Here is a 16,561-nt window from a genome sequence, read left to right on the forward strand (position 1 = left end):
TGTTCTGAAGCTAATGGTGCCTTGTAACGTCTCTATCTGCGGTGACAGATACTGTACACTTCCAGGGACATCGAACTCGTCGAAACGTATTTGCGTAAGAGCTGGTGTTAAGGAACGAGCCTATTGCGTGCTGCTGAGCTCTCCGTCTGTCTCAGCTGCTAAATTATTCCGCATGTGACCCTTAAGATGTTGTGGGCAGCCGTGGCGTGAAAAGCTGTGGCGGTGGGGCACACCGACATGGAGGTGCAGTATATAAGCTCTGGGCGCCGTATCTTTCGTCACTGTGCGTCCACCGTTGAGACAGGAGCCCCGCCATCATGGTCCCACAGGTAAGCGTACCTGTCTGTACTGAAGTCGCCAAACCATATTCATTTTTGAAGTATAGCTCCACTCTTAACAATCATGTACAACCGCTCGCTCGACGAAAGATCGGTACCCAAAGACTGGAAAGTTGCACAGGTCACACCAATATTCACGAAAGGTAGTAGGAGTAATCCACTAAATTACAGACCCGTATCAGGATTTTGGATCACATATTGTGTTCGAACATTATGAAATACCTCGAAAAGAACGGTGTATTGACACACAGTGAACAGGGATCTAGGAAACATCGTTCTTGTGAAACACAACTAGCTCTTTATTCACGTGAAACTTTGAGGGATTTCAAATTGATTCGGCATATCTAGATTTACAGAAGGTTTTTTACACTGTAGCACACGAGCGGCTTGTAGTGAAATTGTGTGTTTATAGAATAGCGTCTCAGCTATGTGACTGGATTCGTGATTTCCTGTCAGGGAGGTCACAGTTCGTACTAAATGACGAAAAGTCATCTAGTGATTTCTGACGTTCCCCAAGGTAGTTACATAGACTGTTTCGTGTTCCTTAGCTATATAAACGATTTAGGAGACAATCTGTGCAGTCGTCTTAGGTTGTTTGCAGATGATGCTATTGTTTATCGATTAGTTAAGTCATCAAAAGATCAAAACAAACTGCAAATCGATTTAGAAAAGATACCTGTATCATGCAAAAAAAAAAAAAAAGCAATTGACCCTAAATAACGAAAAGTGTGAGGTCGTCCACACGAGTGCCAAAGGGAATCCGTTAAACTTCGGTTACACGATAAATCAGTCAAAACTGAAGGCCGTAAATTCAACTAAATACCTAGGAATTACAGTTACAAACAATTTAGATTGGAAGGAACACATAGAAAATGGTGGGAAGGCTAACCAAAGACTGCGTTTTATTGGCAGAGCACTTAGAAAATGTAACAGATCTACTAAAGAGACTACCTACATTACCGCTTGTCCGTCCTTTTTTAGAGTACTGCTTCGTGGTGTGGCATCCTTACCATATAGGATTGACGGAGTACATCGAGAAAGTTCAAAGAAGGCCAGCACGTTTGGTATTATCGCGAAATAGGGGAGAGAGCGTCGCTGGAATGATACAATAATTGGGGTGCACATTATTAATATAAAGGCGTCTTTCGTCGCGGTTGGATCTCCTCACGAAATTTCAATCACCAACTCTCTCCTTCGAATGCGAAAATACTTTTTTGATGGCGACCTACAAAACAAAAAACGATCATCATAACAAAATGAGGGAAATCAGAGCTGTCACGGAAAGATATAGGTGTTCGTTTATTCTGCGCGCTGTACAAGACTGGAATAGTAGAGGATTATTGTGAAGGTGGTCCGATGAACCGTCAGTCAGGCACTTAAATGTGATTTGGACAGTATCCTTGTAGATGTAGATGTATTCACTATTTTCTTAAACCTTTTTTTTCTAATCAATCGATGACGCGTCAAAAAGTTCTATCACCGCCGTGAAACTGTTTGTATTTCTATCGAGGAAACGCAGGATGTGCGACTGTGAAGTCCGTACATCTAGGTTCGATCACCCACTACACGGTCCTATTTAGGGACAGCAGACAAAAAACGGTTGAAGAATAGTGGTTTTAGGGTGACTGTGGGTGGGGGGGGGGGGGGCGGGGGGATAGGAATAGTGCCATGGCAAGGGCCGTGGGAAAAAAGCAAGCCCTGCGACAGTCTGGATGAGTACTACGCCTGCTGCCAACAATGATAGTTCATACATGGTACATGGGTACAAAGACATGTTACAGTTGTTAATGACCGACGATATCTCTCGTGCCAGCTTCAGCGTCAGCGTACCTGTAACATGTCAAAGTCGACATCATAGAGCTGATTTTGATCGCAAAATCGGCCGTTCGGTGTTGAATGTCGTGTGGTTCTTGTTTGCGTTTAAGTGTGACAGGCTTCCCTGCCTCTGCTGGTTTGCTGGCTGTATGAGCACAGCTAGCTATGCGAGTCAGATTTTCTGTGATGCAGGGGCTCACAGATATCGCGTTGTCTGAGTGTTCAGTTTAAGCGTGCCATAGATAGGTGAGTGTCCCTAAGAAATAGTGTTTTTGGGCGATTATGTTTCCACTTGCGGTTGTGATCGTAGATTCCCACACTTACAATGAAGGGGTTGTTCTTGGTGTCTCGACTCCCTGAACAGTCGTTTGGCGAGTTTCTTGGAAAACCTCCACGAGGCTCTCGACACAGTACAACATTGTGCATATCAGCGGTCCGTGTTTACCGTGGAGCATTGCTTATGACTCGTAGAGGTTTGCGTTGTATGACCGCAGGCAGCGGAGACGTGATGGAGCTGCATAATCCGACAGGCGCAGCGTATGTCACTATTGCTCTAATGTAAGTATCAATACTGTCAATTTTGCGACATTAGGGTTTCCAAACATATCTGGAAAACTAATAGTTTTTAGAGAATAGGGAAAAAATATCAGCAATGAAGTTACTAGAGTTAAAATTATATTGCTGGCGAAGAAAGCAAACGGCCACGGAGTTCAACAAGCTCCAACATGGATAAAATAACACCAAAACTATGTGCTAGTACGTTGTATGAATGGTATGATACAGATATCCTGTCATCCTGAATTGTAATCCCATTCTTTAACCTTTATTTTATTTGGGTCATTGCTTCTTAGATATACAAATGGAACAGTAGGGGCGAAAGATTGGGGTGATAATGGCATTGAAACAGTGGATGACACGCGTAAAGCTGAAATACTAAACACCTTTTTCCAAAGCTGTTTCACAGAGGAAGACCGCACTGCAGTTCCTTCTCTAAATCCTCGCACGAACGAAAAAATGGCTGACATCGAAATAAGTGTCCAAGGAATAGAAAAGTAACTGAAATCATTCAACAGAGGAAGGTCCACTGGACTTGACGGGATACCAATTCGATTCTACACCGAGTACGCGACAGAACTTGCCCCCCTTCCAACACCCGCGTACCGCAAGTCTCTAGAGGAACAGAAGGTTCCAAATGATTGGAAAAGAGAACAGGTAGTTCCAGTTTTCAAGAAGGGTCGTCGAGCAGATGTGCAAAACTATAGGCCTATACCTCTGACATCGATCTGTTGTAGAATTTTAGAACAGGTGTTTTGCTCGCGTATCATGTCATTTCTGGAAACCAAGAATCTATTCTATAGGAATCTACATGGATTCCGGAAACAGCGATGGTGTGAGACCCAACTCGCTTTATTTGTTCATGAGACCCAGAAAATATTAGATAACAGGCTCCCAGGTAGACACCATTTTCCTTGACTTCCGGAAGGCATTCGATACAGTTCCGCACTGTCGCCTGATAAACAAAGTAAGAGCCTACGGAATATCAGACCATCTGTGTGGCTGGATTGAAGAGTTTTTAGCAAACAGAACACAGCATGTTGTTCTCAATGGAGAGATGTCTACAGACGTTAAAGTAACCTCTGCCGTGCTACGGGGGAGTGTTATGGGCCCATTGCTTTTCACAATATATATAAATGACCTAGCAGATAGTGTCGGAAATTCCATGCGGCTTTTCGCGGATGATGCTGTAGTATAAAGAGAAGTTGCAGCATTAGAAAATTGCAGCGAAATGCAGGAAGATCTGCAGCGGATAGGCACATGGTGCAGGGAGTGGCAACTGACCCTTAACATAGACAAATGTAATGTATTGCGCATACACAGAAAGAAGGATCCTTTATTGTATGATTATATGATAGCAGAACAAAGACTGGTAGCAGTTGTTTCTGTAAAATATCTGGGAGTATGCGTGCGGAACGATTTGAAGTGTAATGATCATATAAAATTAATTGTTGGCAAGTCGGGTGCCAGGTTGAGATTCATTGGGAGGGTCCTTAGAAAATGTAGTCCATCAACAAAGGAGGTGGCTTACAAAACACTCGTTCGACTTATACTTGAGTATTGCTCATCAGTGTGGGATTCGTACCAGGTCCGGTTGACAGAGGAGATAGAGAAGATCCAAAGAAGAGCGGCCCGTTTCAACACAGGGTTATTTGGTAAGCGTGATAGCGTTACGTAGATGTTTAACAAACTCAAGTGGCAGACTCTGCATGAGAGGCGCTCTGCATCGCGGTGTAGCTTGCTGCCCAGCTTTCGAGAGGGTGCGTTTCTGAATGAGGTATCGAATGTATTGCTTCCCCCTACTTATACTTCCCGAGGAGATCACGAATGTAAAATTAGAGATTCGAGCGCTCACGGAGGCTCTCCGGCAGTCGTTCTTCCCGCGAACCATACGTGACTGGAACAAGAAAGGGAGGTAATGACAGTGGCACGTAAAGTGCCCTCCGCCACACACCGTTGGGTAGCTTGCGGAGTATAATGTAGACGTAGATGTAGATGTAGACTGCATCCCTGTTTTACAACCTTTCCAATCCGAGCATTTCGTTTTTATTATTCCCTCTTGGCTTTTGCACATACAATATATCACCCGTATTTCCCCCTAGCTTACTCCTAATTTTCTCAGAATTTCAAAGATCTTGCGTCGTTTCACATTCTCGAACGCTTTTTCTAGGTCGACAAATCCTATGAGCGTATCTTGATTTTTCTTCAGTCTTGCTTCCATTGTCAAACGGAAAGCCGGAAGTGCCTCTCTGGTGCCTTAACCTTTCCTAAAGCCAAAGTGATCGTCGTCTAATAGATACTCAGTTTTCTTTTCCGTCCTTCTGCACATTATTCTTGCCAGCAGCTTGGATGCATGGGGTGTTAAGCTCATTGTAAAATAGTTTTCGCACCTATCTGCCAGTGTGTGAGTGGTCTTTATACGTTGACGTCGCACATAGGCAGTGGTCACATCAACGTGATTAGATTGTGTAAATTTGGTGGTTTTGCATTACTCCACTACACTAACGACGAGGAGACGCCAAGTGTCAGAAACTGAATTAACAGAAAATCGCTTAGTGGAAGAGGGATCAAAATAAGCGAACACGTGTCTTGGCTTATCCGTAGATACTCTATCGTTTCTGAGAAAACGACGGTCAAAGTTTTCGAGATCCTTGATATGCCTTCTAGCAAGCAAGTAGCTCAGCCGAACAGGTGGCACAGTGGCTAGCGTCGCGGCTTCACACTTTCGTGCTCCGTGTTCGAAGCCCGATTATTATTATTTCTTTTCATTTTTGTTTTTCATTTACCTACCCATGTCGATAGAAGAATAATACACAAATGTTTTCCAATCTCCACTGAAATAGCGTTGCCCTTATTCGTCTGCCATTTGTATGATGAATGAATTAAAAAGAATACAGACAGCAAATGAATGGAAAGTTTATTTGAAATTGTTTTCGGTGGAATTCCTGTGGTGTATCTTGATTGATAATCAATAGCAAGCGTCAGTTTTCGGTAAAGTGATCCGTTATGCGTGTTTCGCCGCTGATATTGACAATGAGTGAAATCTTCGGCAGTGTTAACGCCATTTCTTTGCCGAGTAAGATCCGTACGAAGAAATGTCGTTGTGGGAAATCTACCTTCTCGTGATGCTCGTATTATTCGGAATTTTTGTGTTTCGAACGTTTTTAAGATCGGTGCTATCGAAGGGAATGAACCAAATCATCCTGAAGAATAAACATAAGAATAAAATATAAGAATTAAGAACTGATTTTAAAAAGAAATATAAGAACACGAAAATTTAAAAAGATTTTAACCCCTGAAAATACAGTAACACATATATTATATAATGAATGGATAACACTTATTGTGAAACTCAGCTGTAATTTTACAAACAATACGAGTATAACACCCTTGTATCCCATAACGTGGTAAGAAACCTTCTACAACATGAGTAGAAAAATGAAAAAGAAAAAGAAAATTAATAATAACGATAATCGGTTCCCAAACACAGGACGCGAAAGTTAAACATCGTCATGTTAGCCACCAGTTGGGCTGCGCCTGTCGAGCGCTAAAAGGACATCTAAATTATCAAGAAAAATTTGACTGTCATTTTCTCAGAAACGATGGAATATCTACGGATAAGCCGAGACATGTGTTCGCGTATTATGACTTCTCTTCCACTGAGCGAAGTTTCTGGGAAATCGGGTTATGGCAACTTGCCGTGTTTTCCTCATAAGACACCAGTTCTTATCGTCGCTAGGAGGGAATTGACATCACGAATTCCGTTTATCCTGCCCTTAAACCCGTAAGAGTACGAGGGGGTGAAGATCTCTTCTGAACAGCTCGTTGCAAGGCATCTCAGATATGCTCAATAATGTTCACGTCTGGGGAGTTTGGTGGGCAGCGGAAGTGTTTAAGCTCAGAAGCGTGTTCCTGAAGCCATTCTGTAGCAATTCTGGACGTATGGGTTGTGACATCGTCCTGTTGGAATTGCCAGAGTCCTTCGGAAAGCACAATAGACACGAATGGATGCAAGTGATCAGACAGGATGCTTACGTACACGTCACCTGTCAGAGTCGTATCTAAACGTATCAGAGGTATCACATCACTCCAAATGCACCTGCCCCACACCATTAAAGAGCCTCCACCAGATTGGACAGTCCCCTGCTGACATGCAGGGTCCATGGATTCATGAGGCTGTCTCCATACCCATACACGTCCATCCGCTCGATAAAATTGAAATGAGACTCGTCCGACCAGGTAACATATCTCCAGTCATCAACAGTCCAATGTCGATGTTGACGGGCTCAGGCGTGGCGTAAAGTCTTGTGTCGTGTAGTGATCAAAGATACAAGTATGGGACTTCAACTCCGACCGCCCATATCGATGATGTTTCGTTGAATGGTTCTCACGCTGACACTTGTTGGTGGCCCAGAATTGAAATCTGAAGCAATTTACGCAGGGTTGCACTTCTGTACCTTTGAACGATTCTTTCAGGACATTTTTCCGGCCCCAGCGATGTTGGAGATTTGATGTTTCAGCGGATCCCTGATATTCACGGTACACTCGTGAAATGGTCGTACGGGGAAATCCCTACATCATCGCTAACTCGGAGATGCTGTATTCCACCTCTTGTGAGCCCACTATAAAATCACGTTCAAACTCACTTAAATCTTGATAACCTGCCGTTGTAGCAACAGCAACCGATCTAACAACTGCCCCAGAAACTTGTTTTCTTATATAGGTGTTGCCAAGCGCAGCGCCATATTCTGCCTGTGCATATATCTCTGTATTTGGATACGCATGCCTATACCATTTTCTTTGACACTTCAGTGTCATGTTGTTGTTGTCCTGGTCTTCAGTTCAGAGACTGGTTTGGTGCAGCTGTCCATGCTACTCTATCCTGCGCAAGCTTCTTCATCTCCCAGTACCCACTGCAGCCTACACCCTTCTGAAACTGCTTAGAGTATAATTCATCTCTTGGTCTCCCTCTACGATTTTTACTCTCCATGCTGCCCTTCATTACTAAATTGGTGATCCCTTGATGCCTCAGAACATGTCCTACCAACCGATCCCTTCTTCTAGTCAAGTTGTGCCACAAATTCCTCTTCTCCCCACTTCTGTTCAGTACCTCGTCATTAGTTACGTAATCTACCCATCTAATCTTCACCATTCTTCTGTAGCATCACATTTCGAAAGCTTCTATTCTCTCCTTGTCAAAACTATTTGTCATCCATGTTTCACTTCCATATATGGCTACACTTCATACAAACAGTTTCAGAAAAGGCTTCCTGACACTTAAATCTGTACTCGATGTTAACAAATTTATTTTTTTCAAAAACGCTTTCCTTGCCATAGCCAGTCTACGTTTTATATCCTCTCTACTTTGACCACCATCAGTTATTTTGCTTCCCAATTGGCAAAACCCATTTAGTACTTTAAATGCCCCATTTCCTAATCTAATTCGCTCAGCATCATCTAATTTAATTCGACTACATTCCATTACCATCGTTTTGCTTTTGTTGATGTTCATTTTATATCCTCCTTTCAAGACACTGTCCATTCCGTTCAACTGCCCTTCCAGACCCTTTGCTATCTCTGACAGAATTACAATTCCATCGGCAAACCTCAGTTTTTATTTCTTCTCCATGGACTTAAGTTCCTGTTCAAAATTTTTCTTTCCTTTACTGCGTGCTCAACACACAGATTGAATAATATGGGGGATAGGCTACAACCTTGTCTCACGCCCTTCCCATCCACTACTTCCCTTTCATGGCCCTCGACTCTTATACCTGCCACCTGTTTTCTGTACAAATTGTAATTAGCCTGTCGCTCCCTGTATTTGATCCCTGCCACTTTCAGAATGTGAAAGAGAGTATTTCAGACAACATTGTCAAAAGCTTTCTCTAAGTCTACAAATGCTAGAAAAGTAGGTTTACCTTTCCTTAATCTATCTTCTAAGATAATTCGCAGGCTCAGTATTACCTCACGTGTTCCAGCATTTCTACGGAATCCAAACTGATCTTCCTCGAGGTCGGCTTCTACCAGTTTTTCCATTCGTCTCTAAGGAATTCGTGTTAGTATTTTGCAGCTGTGACTTATTAAATTGACAGTTCGGTAATTTTCACACCTGTCCACGCCTGCTTTCTTTGGGATTTGATTATTATATTCTTCTTGAAGCCTGAGGGTATTTCGCCAGTCTCATATATCTTGCTCACCAGATGGTAGAGTTTTGTTAGGGCTGACTCTCCCAAGACTATCAGTAATTCTAATGGAAAATGTTGTCTACTCCCGAGGCCTTGTTTCGACTTACGTCTTGCAGTGCACTATCAGTGCACAAGTATCTTATCTCCCATTTCGTCTTCATCAACGTCCTCTTCCGTTTCCATAATATTGCCATCAAGTAAATCGCTCTTGTATAGACCCTCTATACATTCCTTCCACTTTTCTGCCTTCCCTTCTTTGCTTGGCACTGATTTTCCTTCTGAGCTCTTGATATTCATGCAAGTGGTTCTCTTTTCTCCAAAGGTCACTGTAATTTTCCTGTAGGCAGTATCTATCTTACCCCTAATAATATATGCCTCTGCATCCTTACATTTGTCCTCTAGCCATCCCTGCTTAGCCATTTTGCACTTACTATCTATCTAATTTTTGAGATGTTTGTGTTCCTTTTTGCCCTCTTCATTTACTGCAATTTCATATTTTCTCCTTTTATGAATTAAAGTCAGTATATTTTCTGTTAGCCAAGTATTTTTACTAGCCCTCGTCTTTTTACCTACTTGATCCTCTGCTGCCTTCAATATTTCATCTTTCAAAGCTTCCCATTCCTCTTCTTCTACTGTACTTCTTTCCCCAGTTCTTGTCAATCGTTCCCTAATGCTCTCTCTGAAGCTCTCTATTGCCTCTGGTTCTTTCAGTTTATCCAAGTCCCATCTCATCAAATTCCTACCTTTTTGCAGTTTCTTCAGTTTTAATCTACAGTTCATAACCAGTAGATTGTGGTCAGTGTCCACACCTGTCTCTGGAAATGTCCTACAATTTAAAACCTGGTTCCTAAATCTCAGTCTAACCATTATATAATGTACCTGAAACCTTCCAGTGTCTGTAGGCCTCTTGCACGTAAACAATCTTCTTTCATGATTCTTAAAGCAAGTGTTAACTATGATTAAGTTAGTCTCTGTGCAAAACTCTACCAGGCGGCTTCATCTTTCATTCCTTACTCCTTTCTATATTCACCTACTACTTTTCGTTCTCTTTCGTTTACTTCTACCGAATTCCTATTCCCCACGAGTATAAAATTTTCGTCTTCCTTCTCTATCTGAATAATTTCTTTTATCCCATCACACATTTCTTCAGTCTCTGCGGAGCTAGTGGGCATAGAAAATTTTGCTACTGTGATAGGCGTAGGCTTCGTGTCTATCTTGGTTACAATAATGCGTTCACTATGCTGTTCATAGTAGCTTACCCACCCTCCTATTTCTTTTATTCGTTATTAAACCTACTCCTATTTGCTTTTGTATTTATAACCCTATATTCACCTGAGCAAAAGCCTTGTTGGTCCTGCCACCGAACTTCACTAGTTAACTTCACCATTTAACCTATCCATTTCCCTTTTTAAATTTTCTAACCTACCTGCTCGATTAAGAGATCTGACATTCTACACTCCGATCCCTAGAATGCCAGTTTTGTTTCTCCTGATAACGACGTCCTCCTGAGTAGTCCCCGACCGAAGATCTGAATGGGGACTTTTTCACCTCTGGAATATTTTACCCAAGAGGACGCCATAATCATTTAACCATACAGTAAAGCTGCATGTCCTTGGAGAAAATTACGGCTGTAGTTTCCCCTTGCTTTCAGCCGTACACAATACCGTCACATCAAGGCCGTTTTGGTTAATGTTATAAGGCCAGATCAGTCAATCATCCAGACTATAACCCTTGCAACTACTGAAAGGCTGCTTCCCCTTTTCAGGAACCACAGGTTTGTCTGGCCTCTCAACAGATATCATTACGCTGTGGTTGCACCTACGGTACGGCTATCTGTATCGCTGAGGCATGCAAGCCTCTCCGCCAACGGTAAGGTTCATGGTTCATGGGGGATTTTCAGTGTAATATGCCTTCAAAAGCTTTGATAGCTGATTACCGTCTCTCTTATGTAACAATATATTCGGTTTATAGGTGGACTACACGAGGCAGCTCAGAAGGTCCCTGAGATTTGTGCGGAAAGGTCCGGATAAAAGAGTCCTTCCGTTCCCTCTTCTCCGAACTGTGAATGCCCTTGGTCTGTGTTACCAGCCGTCCTAAAATATTTCCATACCATTACACTTCATTTTCAGCCAGGTAGTGTTTCGTTGTTGGCCGTTTGGACCTTGTATCTTGTTTTTCTTCTTTTAATACACAACACAAACGTCAAGAGGAAAATTGCAAAGGAATGTGGATGCAGATGTAACACACCTATTGCAAGGAAGAACAGGAAGAATAAACCTTACCATTGGTGATGTTTTACCTGAGTAAAGAGAAACGTGTACGTGAAGAAGAAGCAGCTATTGATATAAACGAATGAAAAATTTGTTGGCCGTGTTCCGACAGTATCAGTATGCTTAAGTAGTGTGACGATTAATATGTTCCTTTAGCCTTATCAGGTGTGTCACAATTACAATGTTTCCATAGCCGCATTTACGAAAATTTTTTCAGAGCAGAATACACCATTGTGCTCCGGAGCACGTCACAATACACATCCGATTGACTGCTGTACTCGTGACGCACGCATTCTTCTCAGCAGTAAACAACACTTTCAGTCTAATCCATGTAAATAACCCTGTCTATATTTTAAACATCCATTACAAAAAATGGTCTTGGTGGTATGGTGACAGAGTATGGAACCAAGGCTGTAAGATCCGATCGTCTATTAATACTAGGGTATGCAACTGCTTGAAAGGAATAAGTTTCCTTCGTCAACTGTTATTCATTTCCAACTGCATTCATTTTTTGCACACTACGTTTGGTCTGTGTAACCACTCTCACGTAAAATGTTTAACCAGTTACGTATACGTGTTTTGGGCTAAAGTCATTTTCATTTGCGCCCTATGGTCGGCCAGGCTCGAAAGCTGTATCCTTGTGTGCAGTATAAGCAGTAGCACAGAGCCACGCCTTTTACTATTCAAAATTTATAAATTGTAAATGGTGTGGCTGGGTGCTACTGCTTATATTGCACACAGTACCATGGCTACAATTTTCAAGCACGGCCAACAAAATACTTATCATGAAAATGACTGTAACCCAAAACGCGTGTACTTAACTGGTTAAAAATTTTGTTTAAGAATTGCTACAGAGCCGAAATGTCGCAGTACCTGAAATAAAAATGAAATAGAAATTAGTACCAACCGATGAAGTAACGTTATTGCTCTCAAGAAGTTTATCGTGGCTGTGGAGCCTGTTGCAACTAAATTACTTTTACAATGAAATGAACACCTTTTATTTTTTTAATCTCATTTTTTTCACTTTTGTTCGTTGTATCTGCTCGGGGCGGACGTCTCAAGACACCCGTTTCAGTTCGTCGCTGATCCATTAACTCAGTTTTTTTTTATTACAGAGGGCTGAGCTACCGTGCCGGCACTCTTAGCTGCTTACAGGCGTTGACATACGTCAACGGGGACAGATGAAATGTGTGTCCCGACCGGGACTCGAACCCCGGATCTCCTGCTTATATGGCAGACGCTCTATCCATCTGAGCCACCGAGGACACAGAGGATTGTGCGACTGCAGGGATTTATCTCTGGCACGACTCCCGCGAAACCCACATTCTCAACGTATTGTCCCGCACTACATTCGTAGTGCCCCCGCCCATTATACTCATTACTCGCGGCGCGTTGCCGATTCCCGTAAGAGTTCGGGCACTGTTTGTGCATTCGCACAGAGGAAGAAGGTGGTCAAGTGGCCGTTGAGTCTTAACTATTATGGTATCTGTTCTTTCGGACAAGCAGGAGATCCCGGGTTCGAGTCCCGGTCAGGGCACACATTTTCATCTGTCCCCGTTGACGTATGTCAACGCCTGTAAGCAGCTAAGGGTGTTCATTTCGTTGTAATGTCATTCTAACGAGCTGCATGGTCACCGATGGTATCTGTTCTTTCGGACATGTCCGAAAGAACAGATACCATCTTAGTATATATAAATTACTTTTATCGGCGTCATATCACTTCTTTCATTTCTGGAGATATCTGATAATGCGGAAAATGCCGAGTTCCACCGTGGTTCAGGGTCCACGTTAAACTGCGGGTCCCTCTACAGCTGACTGACCGCAAACCAAGCTTTGGGTTGGTGACAGCGTCATCTATAGATAAATCATTCATGAACAGCTGTGTTTACCAGCAAGGCGGACGGACTAAACATATATAACGTGATATTCCTTTAAACGAGAGAGGTAAGAATTGGTAGTGTGTGTGAACTGTTGACGAACCACCCTCTTTCTCTGCAGGTGTTAGTTTTGTTGGCCGCCGTGGCTGTGGCGCACGCCGGCTACCTCTCAGCGCCTGCCCTCGCCACGACCTACGCTGCCCCCTCGATCGCCGCCACCCCGCTGGCATTCGCCGCCCCCGCCATTCGCGCGGCGCCAGTGGTCATCGCCGCTGCCGCCCCCGCCGTCGTCGCTGCGGAGTACGACCCGCACCCAGAGTACAGCTTCAGCTACAGCGTGAACGACGCCACCACTGGAGACTCCAAGGTCCAGCACGAGGCCCGCAGTGGTGACGTCGTCCAGGGCAGCTACAGCCTGGCCGAACCAGACGGCTCCATCCGCACCGTCGACTACTCCGCCGATCCCGTCAACGGCTTCAACGCCGTGGTGCACAAGGAGGCCGGCGCCCACCCTGCTGTCGCTGCTGCCGCCCCCGCCGTCGTGGCCGCCCCCTCGCTGGCCTACGGTGCCGGCCTGGGCTACGGCTACGCCAGGGCTGCCTACGCCGGCCCCGCCATCGCCGCCGCCCCTGTAGCTGTACCCGCACTGGCGTACAGCGGCTACGGGTACGGCCGCCTGGCATACGGCAAAGCCCTTCTGGGATGAGTGCTTCTTCGCATGCACCAAAGTCATTCCCTTGTCACTCATTAACCTTAACCATTCGCGTTGGCATCCTGATATAAGTCTTGTACAAAAAGTGCTTGTGGTTAATGTATTTCTAATTTTTGTACATAAATAAAGACCTTGTAACCATTACGTTTCCTGTTTCATCCCCGTTGTCTGATAGTTGATGTTCGGCTGTCAGTGGTACAAGCATCTCGCTCTCCAGCCAACAGGTTTAAAATACATAGAATCGAAATGATATAATGTAACCGGTGAGATATATACTTCAGTTTTTTTTTTAAATTATGTTAAGATTATAATTTTTATTTATAGTAATTGCACGCTAAGTGTATTTTGTTTTGTATTTTACACGTATTTACATATCTATATACCAGGGCGTATTGAAAAATAATGCCACTGAATTTTTTATGTAAAAACTCTTAAATCCTCTTAAATAAATCAAGCGTCAATAACATTCTACATCTTTATCCTTAATGTTAACGTACTTACCTCTAGAGGGCTGCAAGTTGTAGCGTGGCAGTCGCTTAACGTATCCATGTCGGCGCGTGAGAAGAAGCCTGTTGTAATCGAGATTCTGACTGCGGGCAACGTACCTCCAGCTGAAATCCATAGAAGAATGAAAGCTGTGTACGAATGACTATATCGACTTTGGTAATGTGTGACGTTGGGTTGTTCGTGCTTGTAATGAAAGAAGCGACGCTACTAACTCAACGTGTGTGTCAGAGCTGGGACTGCACGATCCCGTACGGCAATCGGCGAGAATCGTCGGAATCGGGTTGATGACACCATCAGAGGAGATCATCGGATAACGCAGACACAGTTCTAAGGTAAGTGTGGCATATCACAAGAGCCAGTACAGGCAATCATTGCAGAACTACGTTACAGAAAACTGAGTACATTCTTGACACGAAACAGAGGATACTGGTCATATGTCAACAACTTCTTTTGCGTTTTGAGCGTAAGGGTGATGGATTACATAAAATATTCTTAAAGGTCATGAAAGGTGAGTTCATCATTTTGACCTCGAAAACAAGATAGTTGGATGGTGTGCCGTCACAAATGATGACCAATGCCAAAAATGTTAAATAACATACCATCAGCAGTGAAAGTCGTGCTCAGAGTGTGTTGCATTTTGAATTCATGCCGAAAGACACAACTATAAACTCTGCACGGTAGTGCGAGACCCTCAGAAAGCGGAAAGTACATATTCGAAGAGCTCGACCACACATGCAGCACCCTGTCCCCCACCATTAAGAGGCCAGACCACTCACGAACGGTGCGAAATCTGCAACGCCTTGCGTTGATTGTCGTTGATCATCCTCCCTGCAGTCCAGGCTTGGCTTCGTCTTAAAGAACACCTTCGAGGACTGCTCTTTGCTAGTGATGAACCGGCGCAAGCAAAGATGAAGTTGTGACTCCGGCAACGGTATCAACAAACTGGACTCTCGTTGAGAGAAACATGTTTGTCACCAGGGAGAATATGTTAAGAAATAAATATGTGATAAAAAGAATAAAGATATAGAATGTTAATAAAGTATATTTTATTTGAAACCACACATTTTTCACATGACAGACTGAGGTTTTACTTTTCAGGACACCCTCATACGCTAAAACAGAAATAGATGACGAACAAATGAGGAGATCTTAACGAGAAGTATTGCACATTCATTGAAAGTTGAAGAACGTGCAATGAGAAGTGTAATTAGAAGATGGAAGGTTAGACGTTCCTTAGGGTCGTGGGTTGTGGGTATAAGTAAAGAGATAATCAATTGAAGACATAAAGTGTGAAAATGAGTCCATTATCGTATTTTGACACTTTATTTTACAGATCCAAAAAAATGGCCCTGAGCACTATGGGACTTAACATCTATGGTCATCAGTCCCCTAGAACTTACAACTACTTAAACCTAACTAACCTAAGGACAGCACACAACACCCAGCCATCACGAGGCAGAGAAAATCCCTGACCCCGCCGGGAATCGAACCCGGGCGTGGGAAGCGAGAACGCTACCGCACGACCACGAGATGCGGGCTTTACAGTTCCGTCTTGTGTGATCAAGACGGACCTTTAAAATAAAGTAAGTAAACGGGGTAGCTGACTTGCACTCGTGGAGATGAGTGCACTGCATACAGAGGGTGAATGGTAGAAAGTGTTTGACGAACGAGGTAAGTCCTGTGTCCGGCTTTGCGCTGGACCAATACCGCGAAGGCAGCCTCCGACTGCTGCACCCACTCCAGTCTCTTCTTCGGACTATGGTTGCTGGCAGATTACTGCGTCCACTCCAGTTCCTTGCTCGGACTGTGGTTGGTGGCATATCGGTTTCAGGTGAACTTGCCGAAATATGAAACATCTTGGGGTAAAATACCGACAAAACAGTTGTGCCGTTTAACAAAAGTGGCGTGTCGGTAGCGTCTGTTCACAGAGACGCGGGCAAATTCATATTTTACAATGCAAAGTTAATATAATGACTGACCAATTCGAATTCTGTTGTTGGACATCCGTATAGCAACAGGCCGTTGCAGTCTGTTCATGATCGTGAAGCTGATCCTGATGTGCTCTTCTTTCTGATGAAGCTTAGCTGGCAGGAGAATCTTTATTATTATGTGCGATTGGACCCATACGGATTACGCAAAGCTTTTCCGATTCAATTTTTTTTTTCTCCGAACTTCTCTCATTCTTTCCCCATAAATTCTCTTTGTTTCCTCTGTCCATTTTGTCCCCTGTCTCTTGCAAACTTCATTCTCGGGTTGTACTTTCCAACTATTGATTTTTTGCCTGTATACATTTCTGTTTATA

The 16,561-nt window shown here is 43.5% G+C and overlaps 1 protein-coding gene and 1 non-coding gene across 2 annotated transcripts; one reads left to right on the forward strand and one right to left on the reverse strand.

The window, feature by feature from the left end:
- The first annotated feature begins 317 nt into the window (after nt 1-317).
- Nucleotides 318-13,931, forward strand: LOC126456421 (cuticle protein 7-like). Its single transcript, XM_050092172.1, has 2 exons — nt 318-329; nt 13,162-13,931. Exons 1-2 carry the CDS (start codon nt 318-320, stop codon nt 13,744-13,746), a joined length of 597 nt encoding a protein of 198 aa, XP_049948129.1. The 3' UTR covers nt 13,747-13,931.
- Trnai-uau (transfer RNA isoleucine (anticodon UAU)) lies at nt 12,355-12,429 on the reverse strand. Its single transcript has one exon. It is a non-coding gene; the product is annotated as a tRNA-Ile (tRNA).
- Nucleotides 13,932-16,561: the final 2,630 nt, after the last annotated feature.

Source organism: Schistocerca serialis, chromosome 2, assembly GCF_023864345.2.
Source record: "Schistocerca serialis cubense isolate TAMUIC-IGC-003099 chromosome 2, iqSchSeri2.2, whole genome shotgun sequence".
NCBI classification, from domain to species: domain Eukaryota; kingdom Metazoa; phylum Arthropoda; class Insecta; order Orthoptera; family Acrididae; genus Schistocerca; species Schistocerca serialis.